We start from the raw sequence: 14,806 nt of genomic DNA on the forward strand, positions 1-14,806 counted from the left end.
ATTATGAACAGAGATGAGCAGAGTACTCAAAAATTGTACTCAAGTAAGAGTAGCACTACTTCAACATATTTGTACTCAAGTAAACGCAAAAAGTAGCCGTCCAAAAAATTACTCTAGAGTCACAAAGTATTTTGCATTTTTAAATAATTTAATATTTTAAAATTACATAATGAGGCTGACCAAAATATAAAATTAAATGGCAATTTTGTTATTTTAAGGATAACGTTATTGTAGGTTACAAAAGATAACAAAATATGGCAAAAGAAAATTTTCCAGATCAGTTTCATTCAATAAAAGAATAAAAAAAATTGATTTGGAAATGTTTTTCTTTTGGCATATTTTGTAATGAAGTTATTCATATAAATTATTTTCATTTTGGTTTTTTAAAAATATCAAAATTTCCACATAATTTCATATTTTGGTCAAGTATTGATTGATTAATGTTTTGATCAGTTACTCAGTACCTAAGTAGCCTTTTTACCAATACCTTTTTTTTACTCTTGAAGTAATTCTACCCAACCCACCTCTGATTATATTTAGGCTATAATTATACTATGTACTTTTAAGAGCAGATGTATGCTACTTTTTTTACCTTTTTACTTGTACTTGCTTAATGAAGTTCCCACAATGAACAGAATTGAACTGTAACTAAGTTGTTATAAATATGAACTGTAGATCAAATATTCAATATCCACCATTCAATCTGGACAGAAGAGATTTGTTTAAAGTAACTGAAAAAACTAAACAGTACTTTAAACTGTTTAGTTTAAAATAACTAAACAGTATAATAGTGGTAACTATTATGCAATAATTTTTTTTCTGAATTCACATTTAAGGAATCTTTAGAATAGTTGCTTCTTTTGTTTTCTGCCACTAGGTGGCAGTAACGACTTTAAACCAAAGTAAACGTTTTAAATTGCACCCAGAGATTAAATTTGTCTATGATTTCGAAATATTTCAAACCTTGAGACAAACTGGGGTAATGATGAATTATAGTACAATCAATATATGAAGTAAGGGATGAAATAAAACATTTTTGCCTAAGGATCCTCCAGAATGGAACCATTAAAACCTCATGAGATTAGCTCCACATGAAAGGGAAAACATAAGTTGCTTAAGGTCATAATTTATTTTCTGTTTCAATTAATCTGGATTCACTCTCTTTTCCTTATTGACACATTTGATGTGTCAAATTCATCTGAGGAGACTGTCTTTAGATTTTAAGGCTAAACTTTTTTCACAGAACCTTATCTAAAGAGTTACTGAAGAGTAATTTACAAGACAAACCGCACAAATTTAAACCTAAATAATTTAATCCTGTTAGTGCTGAAATGGTTAATTGTGATTATTGAAATAATTGCCAACCAATTTAGTGATTGATTAATCACTAAATTAATCAATCACTCCAGACTCCAGAAGACAATTTGCTGAGAAAACAACAAACTCAAGGCAGAAAGTAATCCGAAATTGTACAAGAAATAAATACATTTTGCATTTAAGATGAGAAACTTTCTTTGTTTGTGATTATATAATGTTTTAGTTCACCCGGTTCAAGTTATGTAAATGAAATAAAGTATTAAGCAACTTTTACTATCCAATTCTTAATTAAAACAAAAAAATGTCGACAGATTCATCCTAAATTGTATTGATGTTAAGAAAAGACTGAACTTTCCACATTAGAAGCATTTTTTGATACAAATGATCATCTGCACACCAAGGGAATGCTATATTATTGATTTTAGGCAACCAAATGTTTTTCTTTTTTAAATTGTTTATTTGTATTTGTTAAAGCAAATAAGAGATGCAAATATTTTTTGCACATTCAGCTGATTTTTAAATGAAAAATCTGCAGAATGTGCAGAGATAAACAGCGAATCTCTTCAGAAATACATCTCTTCAGTTTTAATAAAAATAAAAAAGTCATCCTCGTGTTCTCTCAACATGTCCTTAATGACAACTGCTACTTTACATATTAATAGCATTTTCTGTACATTTGCAATAATTTGTTATAATAACAATAACTTCTACACCTTGACAGAAGTACAGCAAATGAAATGTGTCCTACATTCAAAACAGACTCATATCTATGCCGCCGCCCGCTGTTGGAGCTAAAAGTTCCCGCTTGGCATATGTGGAATATCTGCAGCCTGGGTAATGCATCTCTGTTTACGTCTGAATGGCAGGCGACCTGCGGTGATGCATTTCAGGAGAAATGGACACTGGATGGCTTCTCACATTTCTGACTTTTGGGATTGCAGTCACACTCATTATTCTTCCCTCCCCTGCAGGGCCCTGTCAACTGTTTAACACATCAGTTAAATAATGGAGGCCACTAGGGGGAAAGTTAAAGGCCCAAATCATTTCTTCCTACTGTACATTTGCGTGCCTGCTCTGCTCGGTCATCGGTCATTCCTCAGTTTCCATCGCTTGCCTCAGGGCACCTGCTGGGTAACCGTAAAGAAAAGCCAAACTATCAGCTGAAAACATCAAAAGTAAACACAGGAAAGTCTTGAGTAATAGATTTTCCTCTTTGTGTGGTGTCCATTTTGTCCTAAAATGGATGTTTTGACAGCAGTTCAGGAGCTCAGTGGAAACATACTGGAGAAGATTAATGCGGGAAATCAACTTAACTTTACTCTGATGTATATTTGATACTCAGACACTGTGTGTGAACCGGAGAAAGCAGCTCTTCAAGCAGATTGTTGAGATATTTTCTGCTCCAAGGTGACCTATTATCCTTCCTTTTCCTTTAGCGTAGGATAGGTCTACGGTCTATACAAAACATATTCATTACATTTTTTTGCACAAATTTATTTTTAGATAATGATATTTTAGTCTGCTCAGTTTTGCCTATTTAACATCAAAATCAATGTTTACACTTGCACATTAGAATGGCTACAAAAAGATGTGCAGTTATGCAACTGTACATCTTTGAAAAATAGAAGTAGAGCCTCCTGCACAACCAACAAGAATGCAGAGAGTGGTTTCTGGATGGTAAGTTAACAATAAAACACTTGTCTTTTCCAGCAGCCATTGTGCAGCAAATACAGCGGTAAAACCAGCTGATTAAATGTGCTGGAGCTCCACTTTGGTTGCTAGGTATTGAGGCTGGGTTTGGCTTGGGCAACGGTGCAGCATCCTCTGTTACTTAACAATCATGAAATTTCTCATTTTCCAGAGACCAAAAAGCCTTAAAAAAACATTAGTGCCAAAAAATGTCTGGGTGTTTTTTTTTTAAAGTGCTTGTACTGTTAAGTGATGCAAACAGTTGATCAATCGTACAACTGTACATCTTTGAAAAGCAGAAGTAGGGCCTCCTGCACAACCAACAAGAATGCAGCGAGTGGTTTTTGAATGATAAATGAACACCAAAACAATTGTTGCCATTGTACAGTGCATACTGTGGTAAAACCAGGTGGCTAAACGTCCTGGAGCTCACCTTGAGTTGCTAGGTAACGGCGCAGTGCCAGTTCATTGTGACCCAACGATCAGGTGGGTTTTGAAACACTTCATTTTCCAGACAGCAAGAAAACATTAACATATTGCCAAAAAACAGCTTGGTTTTTTTTTGTTGGTTGTTTTTAGAAATCATAGAGATCCAAATGGACGTACAAAAACCTGCAAAAAGGGAATTTTACGTAATAGGTCCACTTTAATTATCTCATGTCTGATGTTGTGTTTGACAGATGGAACCCCATGGGCAGTGTCTGGCAGCAGCTGGTACCACATAATTTAGACATAACAACCCTCTTTTGGCTGAATACTGAGGCTGGATGTTGTTCCAAACTTTCTGAATGGATGATAAAAGTGATGGTGTTCAACTTGGACCATATGTCTGGATTTAACGGAAGAAATATGTAGTACCGGGTTCAGCACAAGAACAAGTCAGCTCCTGATCTCACTCTCATTTCTGTATTCCTTCTCAGTTTCTTTCTGAAATCTTTCAAATTTGTGTTGATCAATAATTCTATGCCAAACAGAGATTTAAAGAAAAGTAGCAACAGCAAAGAAATTGGATCAGGAGAGCTAACTAACAACTGAGGGCTAAGTCACACATATTTGGGAAAACAAATACATTTTTATGCATTTTGCCCCCTATGGGTTTGGCATGGTTAAACAACGCTCAGGTGCTGATTTGAAAACTTTTCTGAAGCCAATACAAGTACAATAATATTTTTTTTAACATATAGTGGGGATTATTTTTTGAAAGACCTGTACAAACTTATTTTAATTCATCTAAGCTTAATTTATTGTAGTTGAACTTAATGTATTTTGTTTTACTTTATCTCATGTTAGCTTAGCGTATTCTTTTAGCCCAATTTAGGTTGTTTAAGGTTTTGTAGTTTACCGTAACTTATTTTTTCTGGATTTAGTTTAAGTTATCGTAGCAAACAGAGAAAAATTACTCTTTTTTAAAAGGTCAAATCAAATTTTTGTAAAAGACATAAATTTATAACACCATTCATCTGCTGGAGAGAGTTTTTCAATTTTGACACTTGTGTTTGCAAAGTGTCTAATCCCTGATTTTAAATGTCACTGGTAATTGTTCCCACCGTGCAAAAGCAGATAACAAATTGCAAGATTGATTTTAAAAGGTCAGTGTATTTTATTTAAATTGTTTTTATAGTGGGTGGTAGAGTTGTACAGTTGGTAGCACTTGAAGTGAGAAGATTCTGGGTTTAGATATTATTTGTTTTATTGTTAAACAATTGAATATTTCAATGTATTTCAAAATTTTAACAGTGTTTTGTTCTTATGTTATTATTCTTAGTCATTACTGTTTTGATAAATGCAACAAAAAACGTATGCTTTTATTTTGAAGGCACCAGGTCTGTCTCCTGTGTGTGTGTGTGTGACGGGGTGAGTGAGAGAGAGAGAGTGTGTGTCAGCCCCACAGCCAGTAGTAGCGGCACTCTGTGTGTTCACATCATGTAGACAACAGTTGAAGCATGGCTTTGCCGCGGAGCGCGCCGTAAACAGCGGCTGACGCACTCCAACAGTCCGGAGAAATTAATCTGGAGAGTAAAAACGGGATTAAAAGAAAATTATGGACGAATCACAGAGGATGGAAACACTGATCAGGTGAGTTTACTCTAATCTCCTGGCAGAATAATTAAAAGTTTGTACTGTCAGGTACATTTGGAGAAAGAAAAACTTTTATTTTCTTCTGATTTTCTAAAATGAGGAACGTTTTCATATTTCTGTGTTGTAATTTCAGATAATTTAATCACTTTAAATTCCACAATGAATCAGTTGTATTTCAACTGTTGCTCTGTTGCCCCATTTATTATTATTTTTCCATTAATGCTTATTGAGCCAAGTGGACCAAACAGCGAGCCTGATCACTCACTCACGATCAATGCAGCAGCTGCAGGTTCAGAAATCTTTCGTCTTTTACTTTGTTCCTCCTCCTTCTGGTTGCTGTATTAAAACACGCAGACAGGCACAACCTGAAACCAGATTCTGTTGGAAAAAGTAGTTCTGTCCACTATTTTGTACGATGGAAAAAATTCGGGTTTTTTTTCTGCATCGTTTTAGCAAATAAAACTGAGAAGTGGAAAAGAAAATAGGACGTACTGGGTCTTCATGGATTGTTGCTTCGGTAAACCAAATTTACCTTAGCCGGACATTAGCAAAATAAATAAATTTTAAAAAAATCCGCTTTAAGCACCGGACCTGTATTTTAGAAATATTTCTAAAATTTTCTAAAATACATGATGTATTTTAATGTTTGCAGTAAACATTATTTAAATGTTTTCTGCAAAAATGATACTTTTATTGTTGGTTAAATTGAGCGATTTCCACCTGAATTCAATACAAACACGATTTGTTCTGGATAAATCTCCTGGCATATCAGTATTTCCCGATGTGAACAGACTAGTTTTATTGCGTTTATTTTATATTTTTTTGATTATTTTAAAGCATTTATTTGAAGCCAACTCGGCATTTTGTCTTAGTAAATATGATTCCAGCTTTCAGCTCCAAATAGAAGCTGAATTTATTGTTTGTTGTGATGTAAAATAACTGTTTCAATAAATGTAACTGGGATATCACCAGCAGAACAACAAATGTAACAAACACACACTGTACTCAGTTGATTACATATTCAGTATCTGTTTCTTAAAATCTATTACTGAGAATGAAAAAGTTAGATTAAAACGAGGAGCAAAGTCTCAACTCCCTCTATAATTGGTAAAATCAGTCAAGCAGGTAACTGTCTCCACTGGCTGTGCAATTGCGCAAATTGGAATTATGAAAATAAATTTGCATAATGGAAATAGCCAACTTTAAAAAAGCCTTCTAGCTTTTTGATAGGATGAGGTGTTTTTTTTGGCTGTATCAGAAAGTGATCAATAACCGGATGTTACTGCTGGCGGAAAAGACGAAGACGACGACAGGAAGTGGTTGGAGTATGATGGCGCCGCATGTTTGTTAATGCCTTATCCCCTGAACAAACATATTCATTTGTGATTTTAACTGTTTCTTATTTATTTTTCAAACACTGCAATTGAAAAATTGTGTTTTTTCAACATTAGTGGAATATCGACAAAGTTTTGCGCACATTTGTTATGGAATAGTGTTTGTTTATTTAAAAATAAATAAATAAATAAAATTCCAGTTTGAAAAAAGAACAACAAAATGTGTCGCTTGCTGTTTGGATAAATATATAGAGGAATTAGCACTCAGGTGGCGCTGATGGAATGTGTGTCAACACATTGCCAAAGTTTAAAGACATCAGAATGACATCACTGTTGGTGCCAGTAGACAAGGAAAAGCTGTAAGCGCAACTATCTGTCCCAGAAAGAAAAAATGTAACAAGTGGAAAATATTTAGGCCAGCAGCCAATCCTCCTGAAAGTGGACGACTCAGCAGATTCACAACAAGGTCAGAGCATGAAATGCACAAACCGTCTCAGACTCTGCAGGTCGAATGTAAAATTTATTACAGCATAATTAGAAAATGTCTGAATAAGTTATTTGAAGAAGAAGATGAATAGTTTAGGTGCATCTTAATGAAAGTAAGGATGTTTGATCATAATTCTCAGCGCCATGTTGGAGAAAACCAAACATATCAGCAAGAACTTCCTCCTGCGAGGCCAAATGTGAGGCAATTTGTACGATAGATGACCTGTGGTCCAAACTAGGTCAACAACAGGACAGTGATCAAAAACACAGCAGGATAAGGAATGAAAAAGAAAAGAACCAATTCAATTCAGTTTATTCATATTAGCACTAATTCAAAACTTGTCATCGCAAAACACTTTTCAAAAAGTCATTTCAGTTCAAGCAATCCTGGATATCAATTGGAGCAGTAAGCTCAATTTAGTCACATTCATTATTATTATTGACAAAATGTACATTTTGAACGTGTTTGTACTTCTATTTGGGTTTTAATTGCTTCTAAAAACAACACAAGAACAAAAAAAATAATTTTTTTGGCAATAAGTTAATGATTTTTGGTGTCTGAAAAAAGGAGACATTTCAAAAAACTTAGATAGTTAAGTCACAGAGGGTACTGCACCGTTACCTGGCAACCCAAGCAGAATTCCAGCACATGTGGTCAGCTAGCTTTACCTCTGTACAATGACTGCTGGAAAAGACAGGTGTTTTGTTTTTAACTAACTATCCAGAAACCAGTCTCTGCATTCTTGTTGGTTGTGGAGGAGGCTCCACTTCTGCTTTTCAAAGATGTACGGTTGTATAATTGTACATTTGTTTGTAGCCACTGTTGCTTGTAAACTTGAGTAGGGGCGGTTGTGCCAAGCAGCAGATTATTAAGATTTAAAGTGACAGGACGCCCTAAAGCACCTCATTCCAAAAGGAGCTGAAAAGAGGCAGAACCGATCAGACTAAAATCTCACTATCTAGTGTGGATGCGAGGAGTGGCCATATTGAAACACGAAGTCCGCCTTACAAGTTGTAACTTAGGGTAGTCTCAGTTTCTCAGTGGGAAATTTACGACGCCATATTAGAGTCAATTTGGACTGAATAAGAAAGGAGAAGTAGATTTCCGCCAAAAATCTCAGGGATTTTGAGATTAATCTCAGAAAGTTTTGAGAAAAAACGTGGACATTTCTGAATTTCTTTTGCAACTCAAACATTTCCAAGTTTTTCTAGAAAATTTCTGAGATTTATCAGAAAATTTCTGAGGTTTTTCTAGCAAATTTCTACATTTTTTGGTGGAAATTGACTGTACACCGTCATAGAAATCCAGTTTTGGAGGGCATTCCAGTTAATTTTTCCCACTTTGACATCTGAATTTCCCACTTTGAAGTCAGAATAGAACTGGAATGTAGTTTTGTTAAAACAGCAGAATGTCTCATAAAGGTTTGTCTCCATTTTCCTCCTGAGAAATGACCTACAGATGTTTTCCGTCCCCTGAGACACAAACAGGCAGCTTTCTGCTAGCAGGACATTTGCTGCCTTTGTTTAACAGGCTGTAACTGTGATGCTGCTGCTTTTTTAAATCTGATACTTAAAAAAAAGCACAAATGAACCATGCAGATGAAAATCCCTCTCATCACTGAATCCCAAAATCCTTCGAGCGTCATAAAAATGTTAATTTCAGGTCTGTTATTTTCTCACTTTGAATAGTCATCAGTGCTAGTGAAGCATGCAGCGACGGGAGCCAATCAGAGTTCCTGACGCCTCGCCGTTTGCCAAATGTGCCTGTTGACCAGAAACTCGGAGGAAATCACTTCTTGTGCATGTGTAATGGAACAGAGAGTGGCTGCAGTCTGATTGACGGCACAATAGTGGAACTAGATTACTTTTCATTTTGAATCCACCTCAATTTATTAGAGGCAGCCATCGGGAAGCTGCCGTTCGCTGTGTGTGTGTGTGTGTGTGTGTGTGTGTGTGTGTGTGCGCTCCCATTCTGAGAGATAAGTAAAACGAGCAAGCGAGAACGTTGCAGAGTTTCAAAGTGTTGCATGCTGTGTTAATCAGCTTTCAGCAGAATAAAACTCCTAAAAAAACCGCTATGCTTCTTTAAAATGTAAAAACACTTTGTCCTCCAGGAACACGAAAGCCTTTTCAAGCTCTTAAAAGTGTGAAAAGTGTCTTTAATCAGATTCCTCTCCTGCTATGCAGGATTTATTTTGAGATGTGGCTGTAACATTATCAGAAATGCACTAGGAGGCATCAGAAGTGCATTAGGGAAAATCATTTGCTTTTCTTTGTTTCATCAGGTTGTCCTGTCGAAAGGGTCTTAATGCACTCGTGAAGTGTTTTAATGCTTTGAGTGCAGTATTTTAGGAGCCTGAAAGGTAGATTTGAATATTGCTTTTAATAAGGATCCATTGTGGATCTCATTAGAGCTGGCTGCAGCTCTGACTTTTATGGGACTCTGGTTAGCTTTCTTTAAGTAACACTATCAGGCACTTTAACGACACATTTATCCATAATAAGATATGAAAAGACTCATGCATGTTGCAGTCTTTCATACATTGTGACACCTTCCTATTAGTTGCAGTTTTTGCCCTGAAAGCTGTTGCCTCTGGAAGCATTGAGCGTGCTCAAATAGCTGCACTTAACCTCATGCATCAGACATTTCCGCTGTAATTAAGTAAAATTCTTCCTTTCTGCTGAGAGTTTTTCCTTTGTTAAGACCACACAGCTGACCTCCACACAGCCAGCGGTTGTAAATATTAATAAGCCTTCTTTTTTTAAAAGGACTTCCCTCCGATTGTGCTGCAGCAATTTTCCACGAAGCCGGCCTTCCGTGAGTCCATTAGAGGACTTCCCTGAAGAGATAAACAGACTCAGACCATTGGAAGGTTTTCCAGCACTTAGGGATAAATCATATCAGCAACTGTATCAGTAAAATGTTGCAGAAGAATGAACGCATGAATAATCCATGCCAAGAAGATGGCCTGAAACGTCTTTTTTTGATGAAGGCTGGTTGGTGTTTTCATGGATTCTGGACCTAAGATTTGAGGCTTCGTAACTTGGTGACGTTACCCGACAATGCTTTGAAATAAAAACCCAACCAAGCACTGACCTTTATGGGTTTTATTTTGGGTTGTTACTGGATGCTGCACAAGTGGGTGAATGAACAGGGAGGAACCAATTGTAAAAACATGGAAGTTGAGATACTGACTAAGACAAAAGAGTAACATTAGAAACCAACAGTGATGAGCTAACACGCTAATAACAGAATTATTAGTGGATTAGCTAATAATTCTACTATTAACTAATTCACTAGCAGAACTACTAGTGCATTGAAATTGCTCATTTTCAATGTGGAAATGAGCAATTTTTATATTAAAATAACTGATATCAAAATGGTAAAAATTAGCAAAAACATGTTAAAAATGTGCAATTTAGCTAATTCTAAAAAAAATGACTATTTTTGCTCATTTTGAAAATGTTTAGCATTCTTAGCTAATTATCTTTTCTGGACAAGAATTCTAAAATGCTGATTTACTTGGCTGTATTGTAAACTTTCAGTTGAATAAAGTTTGATATCTGTGTTGAAGTTTTGGTTATCGACGGTAAAGAATTTGTCAAATAGCTAGACGTTTATAATCATGCTTTTATTTTGAAGAACGCTTATTTATTTATTTTATGTATATAATTTATATTTTGTGTATATAAATAAATGTGGTTCGTAATGATAGACCATCACGAACTCCATACTAGTAAGTGGCGGTAATGCTACTAAAAGTTTGCTGCCAACCGCCAGTAAATCCAACAAGAAGAAGAAGAAGAACAAGAAGAAGAAGAAGAAGAAGACCTCTTATGAAGCATTTCGGTTTCCTTTCTTTGCGTTCTCCACCCATGATGCGTTGCAGCAAATTATGTTTATTATTTAGGATGTTTTCTGAAGAGCTGTCAGGTCAGGAGTTTCACATGTGGACAGTGTAAACATTGAAATAAAAACCTTTTCTTTATGAATATGAGCTTGGTCCAGTTGTTGCTGGTAGAAAACTGGAGGGAAGAGAACAAAAAATATTACAAAGTTAGTCTAATTCATTTTTAGTCAAATTTTTTAAAATCATATTTATTAGAATCATAAAATCTAATCTGTGTTTCAGTTATAAAATATTGGGTAAAATAATTTATCAATAATTGGCTGCCAGTTGAATTCATCAAGCTGCTTAGCTCCTTAAGCAAGCATAGCGTAGCCAACTAAAACCAAAAGATATGAGGCAGCATTTATGATGAGAAGATAATAAAAGTTGACGCATTTTCCTGAAAATTATGATTTGTGTGTTTTGGTTGTCGATGCAGAAGATGATCCTGAGTTTCAGCTTTTAAAACTGAAGTTTTAAAACCCTGGACATCTAGTTAGATAAATGGAGAACCAAGGATCAGATATTTAGAAAATTTCTTCCAACGTGTAATTAGTTATTTGGTTTTCTGTTTATGTGTTTACTTAAACTTAGTGTTATACCGTACAAAGCTTTGACTTAAAGTTTTTGTATTAGGAACCCAAGAAAATTAAAGATTTTTGAGAGAAAGTTGAAGTTTTTACTGTCTATATCCAAAGGTGTGATAAAGGTGGTTTGAATTTCACGTTGAAGGAAGTGAAACCTTTGGACTGCTTTGGTAATAATAAGGTATGTTTTCCCTTTTTCACTTTTTCAGCCTGCAAAAAGTCTCTGGTATGGAGAAGATGCTAACTGGGAGTAAAGGGAATCGGTATTCATGCAGCCTGGTGGCTGTTTTCAGGTAACTGAGGTGTGTTTGGAAGTGTTGGGATAAATCCAGCTTTCTTACTAAATCATATAGAAAACCAGAGGAATCCTAGAAAACAAGGACAGAGCTGGACTCAGGATAAACCAGTCGCTAGTTAAACCTTTCTAAAACCTCCTACATGAGAAGAAGTTCTCCAAATGAAGAAGAAGAAAACATGGCAGCAGGTTGGGGGTCACAACTCTTACTACCCGATTCAGATTAAATGAGCATCGCCGTCAGTTACCAAACACGCAGACATGACCCACAACCTCAGCTCCAGAATCGACACGCCGACCAACATCTCCCTGAGCGCCGCCGTCGCCGTCTCCGACTCGCTGGAGTACAAGACGATCTCGGTGTTCCTGGTGCTGCTGGTGTGCTGCGTTGGCATCGTGGGGAACATCATGGTGGTCCTCGTGGTCGTCACCACGCGCCACATGAGGACGCCCACCAACTGCTACCTGGTGAGCCTGGCCATAGCCGACCTGACGGTGCTGGTGGCGGCAGGGCTGCCCAACGTATCCGACAGCCTGACGGGCACCTGGATCTACGGGAACGTCGGGTGTCTGGGCATCACCTACCTGCAGTACCTGGGGATCAATGTGTCCTCGTGCTCCATCACTGCTTTCACCGTGGAGAGGTGAGAGAGACGCTTATTTTTTTAATGTAGAAGAAGTGGTTGGTTTGCGTACTTTACATTGTGGATAGAAACAATCAGAGTTGGGTAGTAACTAGTAACATTTACTCAGTTACATTTACTTGCCTAATTTTATTTTTTAAAATTTACTTTTAAAAGTATTTTTACTGCACTGTACTTTTTACTTTTACTTGGGTAATTTTATTATGAAATATTTCTACTCTTAGTTGTGTAAAATTTCCGGATTCTCTTCCCACTGAATGAAAAACAAACATGATTTAACCCAAAATTCATCAGACACAGTTAAAGTTTCAGTTCTCTTGCCTCATGGCAGGGGGCGCTCATGATCCCAGACATTGTGACTCCACAACTGCAGAGTAGAGACAGTAGCAGCGAGCTAGCCCTGGAGCTAGCCCTGGAGCTAGCCCTGGAGCTAGCCCTGGAGCTAGCCCTGGAGCTAGCCCTGGAGCTAGCCCTGGAGCTAGCCCTGGAGCAGCTGCGCTGATACAGAGCGTGAGAAAGAAGTGGTTTTGATTTGTACTTTAACGGTTTTCCCTTTGCTGTGGAGCACAGCACGAAATTAATAATATCTACATGTTGTTAAGGAATCATGGCTATTTTTGATGGTTTAATATAGTTAAGCTAATGCCATGTGCGTTTAAGTAGACCAACATTCCATTTGGACAAAAGCAGATGCAAGGCAGGAGTTCACAGATAAACATTCTTTTGGCAAGGCTGTAATTTAGACCAGCCATAAAACACAAAGCTCTTGAAAGGTTTTAAATTAGGAGGCCATAAAGAATATCTTCCCCGGCTCGCAGGTCAGAGGTCGGGGGTTTCTCAGGAGCTCAGAGTTGCATCTGGAGTTGACCACAACTTAGGAATCTTGGAAAACACTTAGTTTAATTTCTGATATACCTCTTAATATTAATAGCAATAGTGTGTTAGATTAAAGTATATTACCCAAGATACAAATACTAATCTAGTAAATGGAATGTATTTGAAAATGTACTAACTATGACAATATTGGAACCCAAAAGGGAATGGTTTGAATGTTATGTTTTACAGGTTGAAAAAGACTTCTATCTCATTATTGTTTGTGATAAGGTAAAGATTCAAATCTTTGGAGAAGCTGACTGCAGAGGAGCAAGATAGGTTTTGTGAAAATAACTTATAACTTTAATAACTAGAATGACTCTTGATATTTGTCATTAAAACTCAGGGGAAGGTCTAAGTATTTTCCAAGGTAGCTCTTGGTTGGTCAAAACAGAGGTACGCCCTATTTGCATATATTAACAAAGAGAAACGCCTTCACTAGAAAAGGGAATGCTCAATAATAAGAATTCAGACAACTGCCCTGTTTTGCTTTTATGCATCAGCTGTCTCCAAAGGCGCCTTTGTTCTTATTCTTTTAATTCTTTTGTCTCAGGTAAAGAAATGTACTTCTGTGTACTCTGAAGTTTTCTTGTTAAATTCATACGGTGTTTTCTATTGAATTAAACTTTGTATTTCTGTGACGTCATCGTGCCTTGCCGTTTCCTTGCCGGCCGTGACGACATCCGCTCGGGACCCGGGCATCCAGGAGGAAAAGGAGAGCCATGCTTTTTCCAAAATTTAAGCTAACATATTAACTTTCCTCCTTAATAATGTCCAAGTTTGATTGAGTTAACGGAGTTAGAATAGTCTTTTTGCCCTCCTGCGTTGTCCGCATGCGCGAAATTTCCTTATGTAAACAATAACATGCAGGGGGTCTATATTTGTAAAACTGATTATGATTAAGTTAGTGCCTCACCAGCTATAAATCTCGCCGCACGTCACTGGTTATTATGTAATTAATCTATTTATATGAATAATTTACGTTCGTAAAATACCAAAGATGTCCACCTAAATGATTGATCATTTTATCAGTTAGTCAGTACTTGAGTAGATTTTTTATACCAAATGCTTCTTTACTTTTACTTGAATAATTTTATTATGAAGTATCGCTAGCAGGAGAAGTGGCAAAAGACAAAAGAGAAATATTACAACTGCTAAAATCTGACACCACTCCGTTTTGTTTGCATTTTGTGAAGAAGCTCAGTGTCTTTTTCTGAGGTCTTTGAGTCGTTTCCTTCAGTGGTTCTTTGTGCAGCGCCCCCACAGGAGAGGAGGGGAACAGCTTTTTCAAATGGTTTGGTTGGTTTGACACCAGACTTCGGTAGCAATTAGTTACATTTACTTGAGTAACCTATTTGAAAGAAATTTACTTTTAGGATTTACTACGCTGTACTTTTTACTTTTACTTGAGTAATTTTATTATGAAGTATTTCTTCTCTTACTTCAGTAAAATTTCTGGATTTTCTATCCACTGAATGAGAAACAAACATGTTTTAATCAAAAATTCACCAGACACAGACACAAACCTGCTGTTTTTGTTAAAGGTTCATAATTTTTTTAGTTAAAGAAACTGATTTTCTTAAACCTGATTTTGTTATTTTTTTGTTACTTA

At 36.4% G+C, this 14,806-nt stretch overlaps 1 protein-coding gene across 1 annotated transcript in view; it reads left to right on the forward strand.

Moving 5' to 3' along the window:
- The first annotated feature begins 4,899 nt into the window (after positions 1 to 4,899).
- Positions 4,900 to 14,806, forward strand: part of trhr2 (thyrotropin releasing hormone receptor 2) — a 35,812-nt gene continuing 25,905 nt past the window's right edge. Inside the window, exons 1-2 of the mRNA XM_032550445.1 lie at positions 4,900 to 5,082; positions 11,592 to 12,321. Coding sequence (XP_032406336.1) covers positions 11,939 to 12,321 — 383 coding nt within the window. The 5' untranslated portion in view covers positions 4,900 to 5,082; positions 11,592 to 11,938. The remainder of the gene's footprint in view (positions 5,083 to 11,591; positions 12,322 to 14,806) is intronic.

Source organism: Xiphophorus hellerii, chromosome 2 (genome assembly GCF_003331165.1).
Source record: "Xiphophorus hellerii strain 12219 chromosome 2, Xiphophorus_hellerii-4.1, whole genome shotgun sequence".
NCBI lineage: Eukaryota > Metazoa > Chordata > Actinopteri > Cyprinodontiformes > Poeciliidae > Xiphophorus > Xiphophorus hellerii.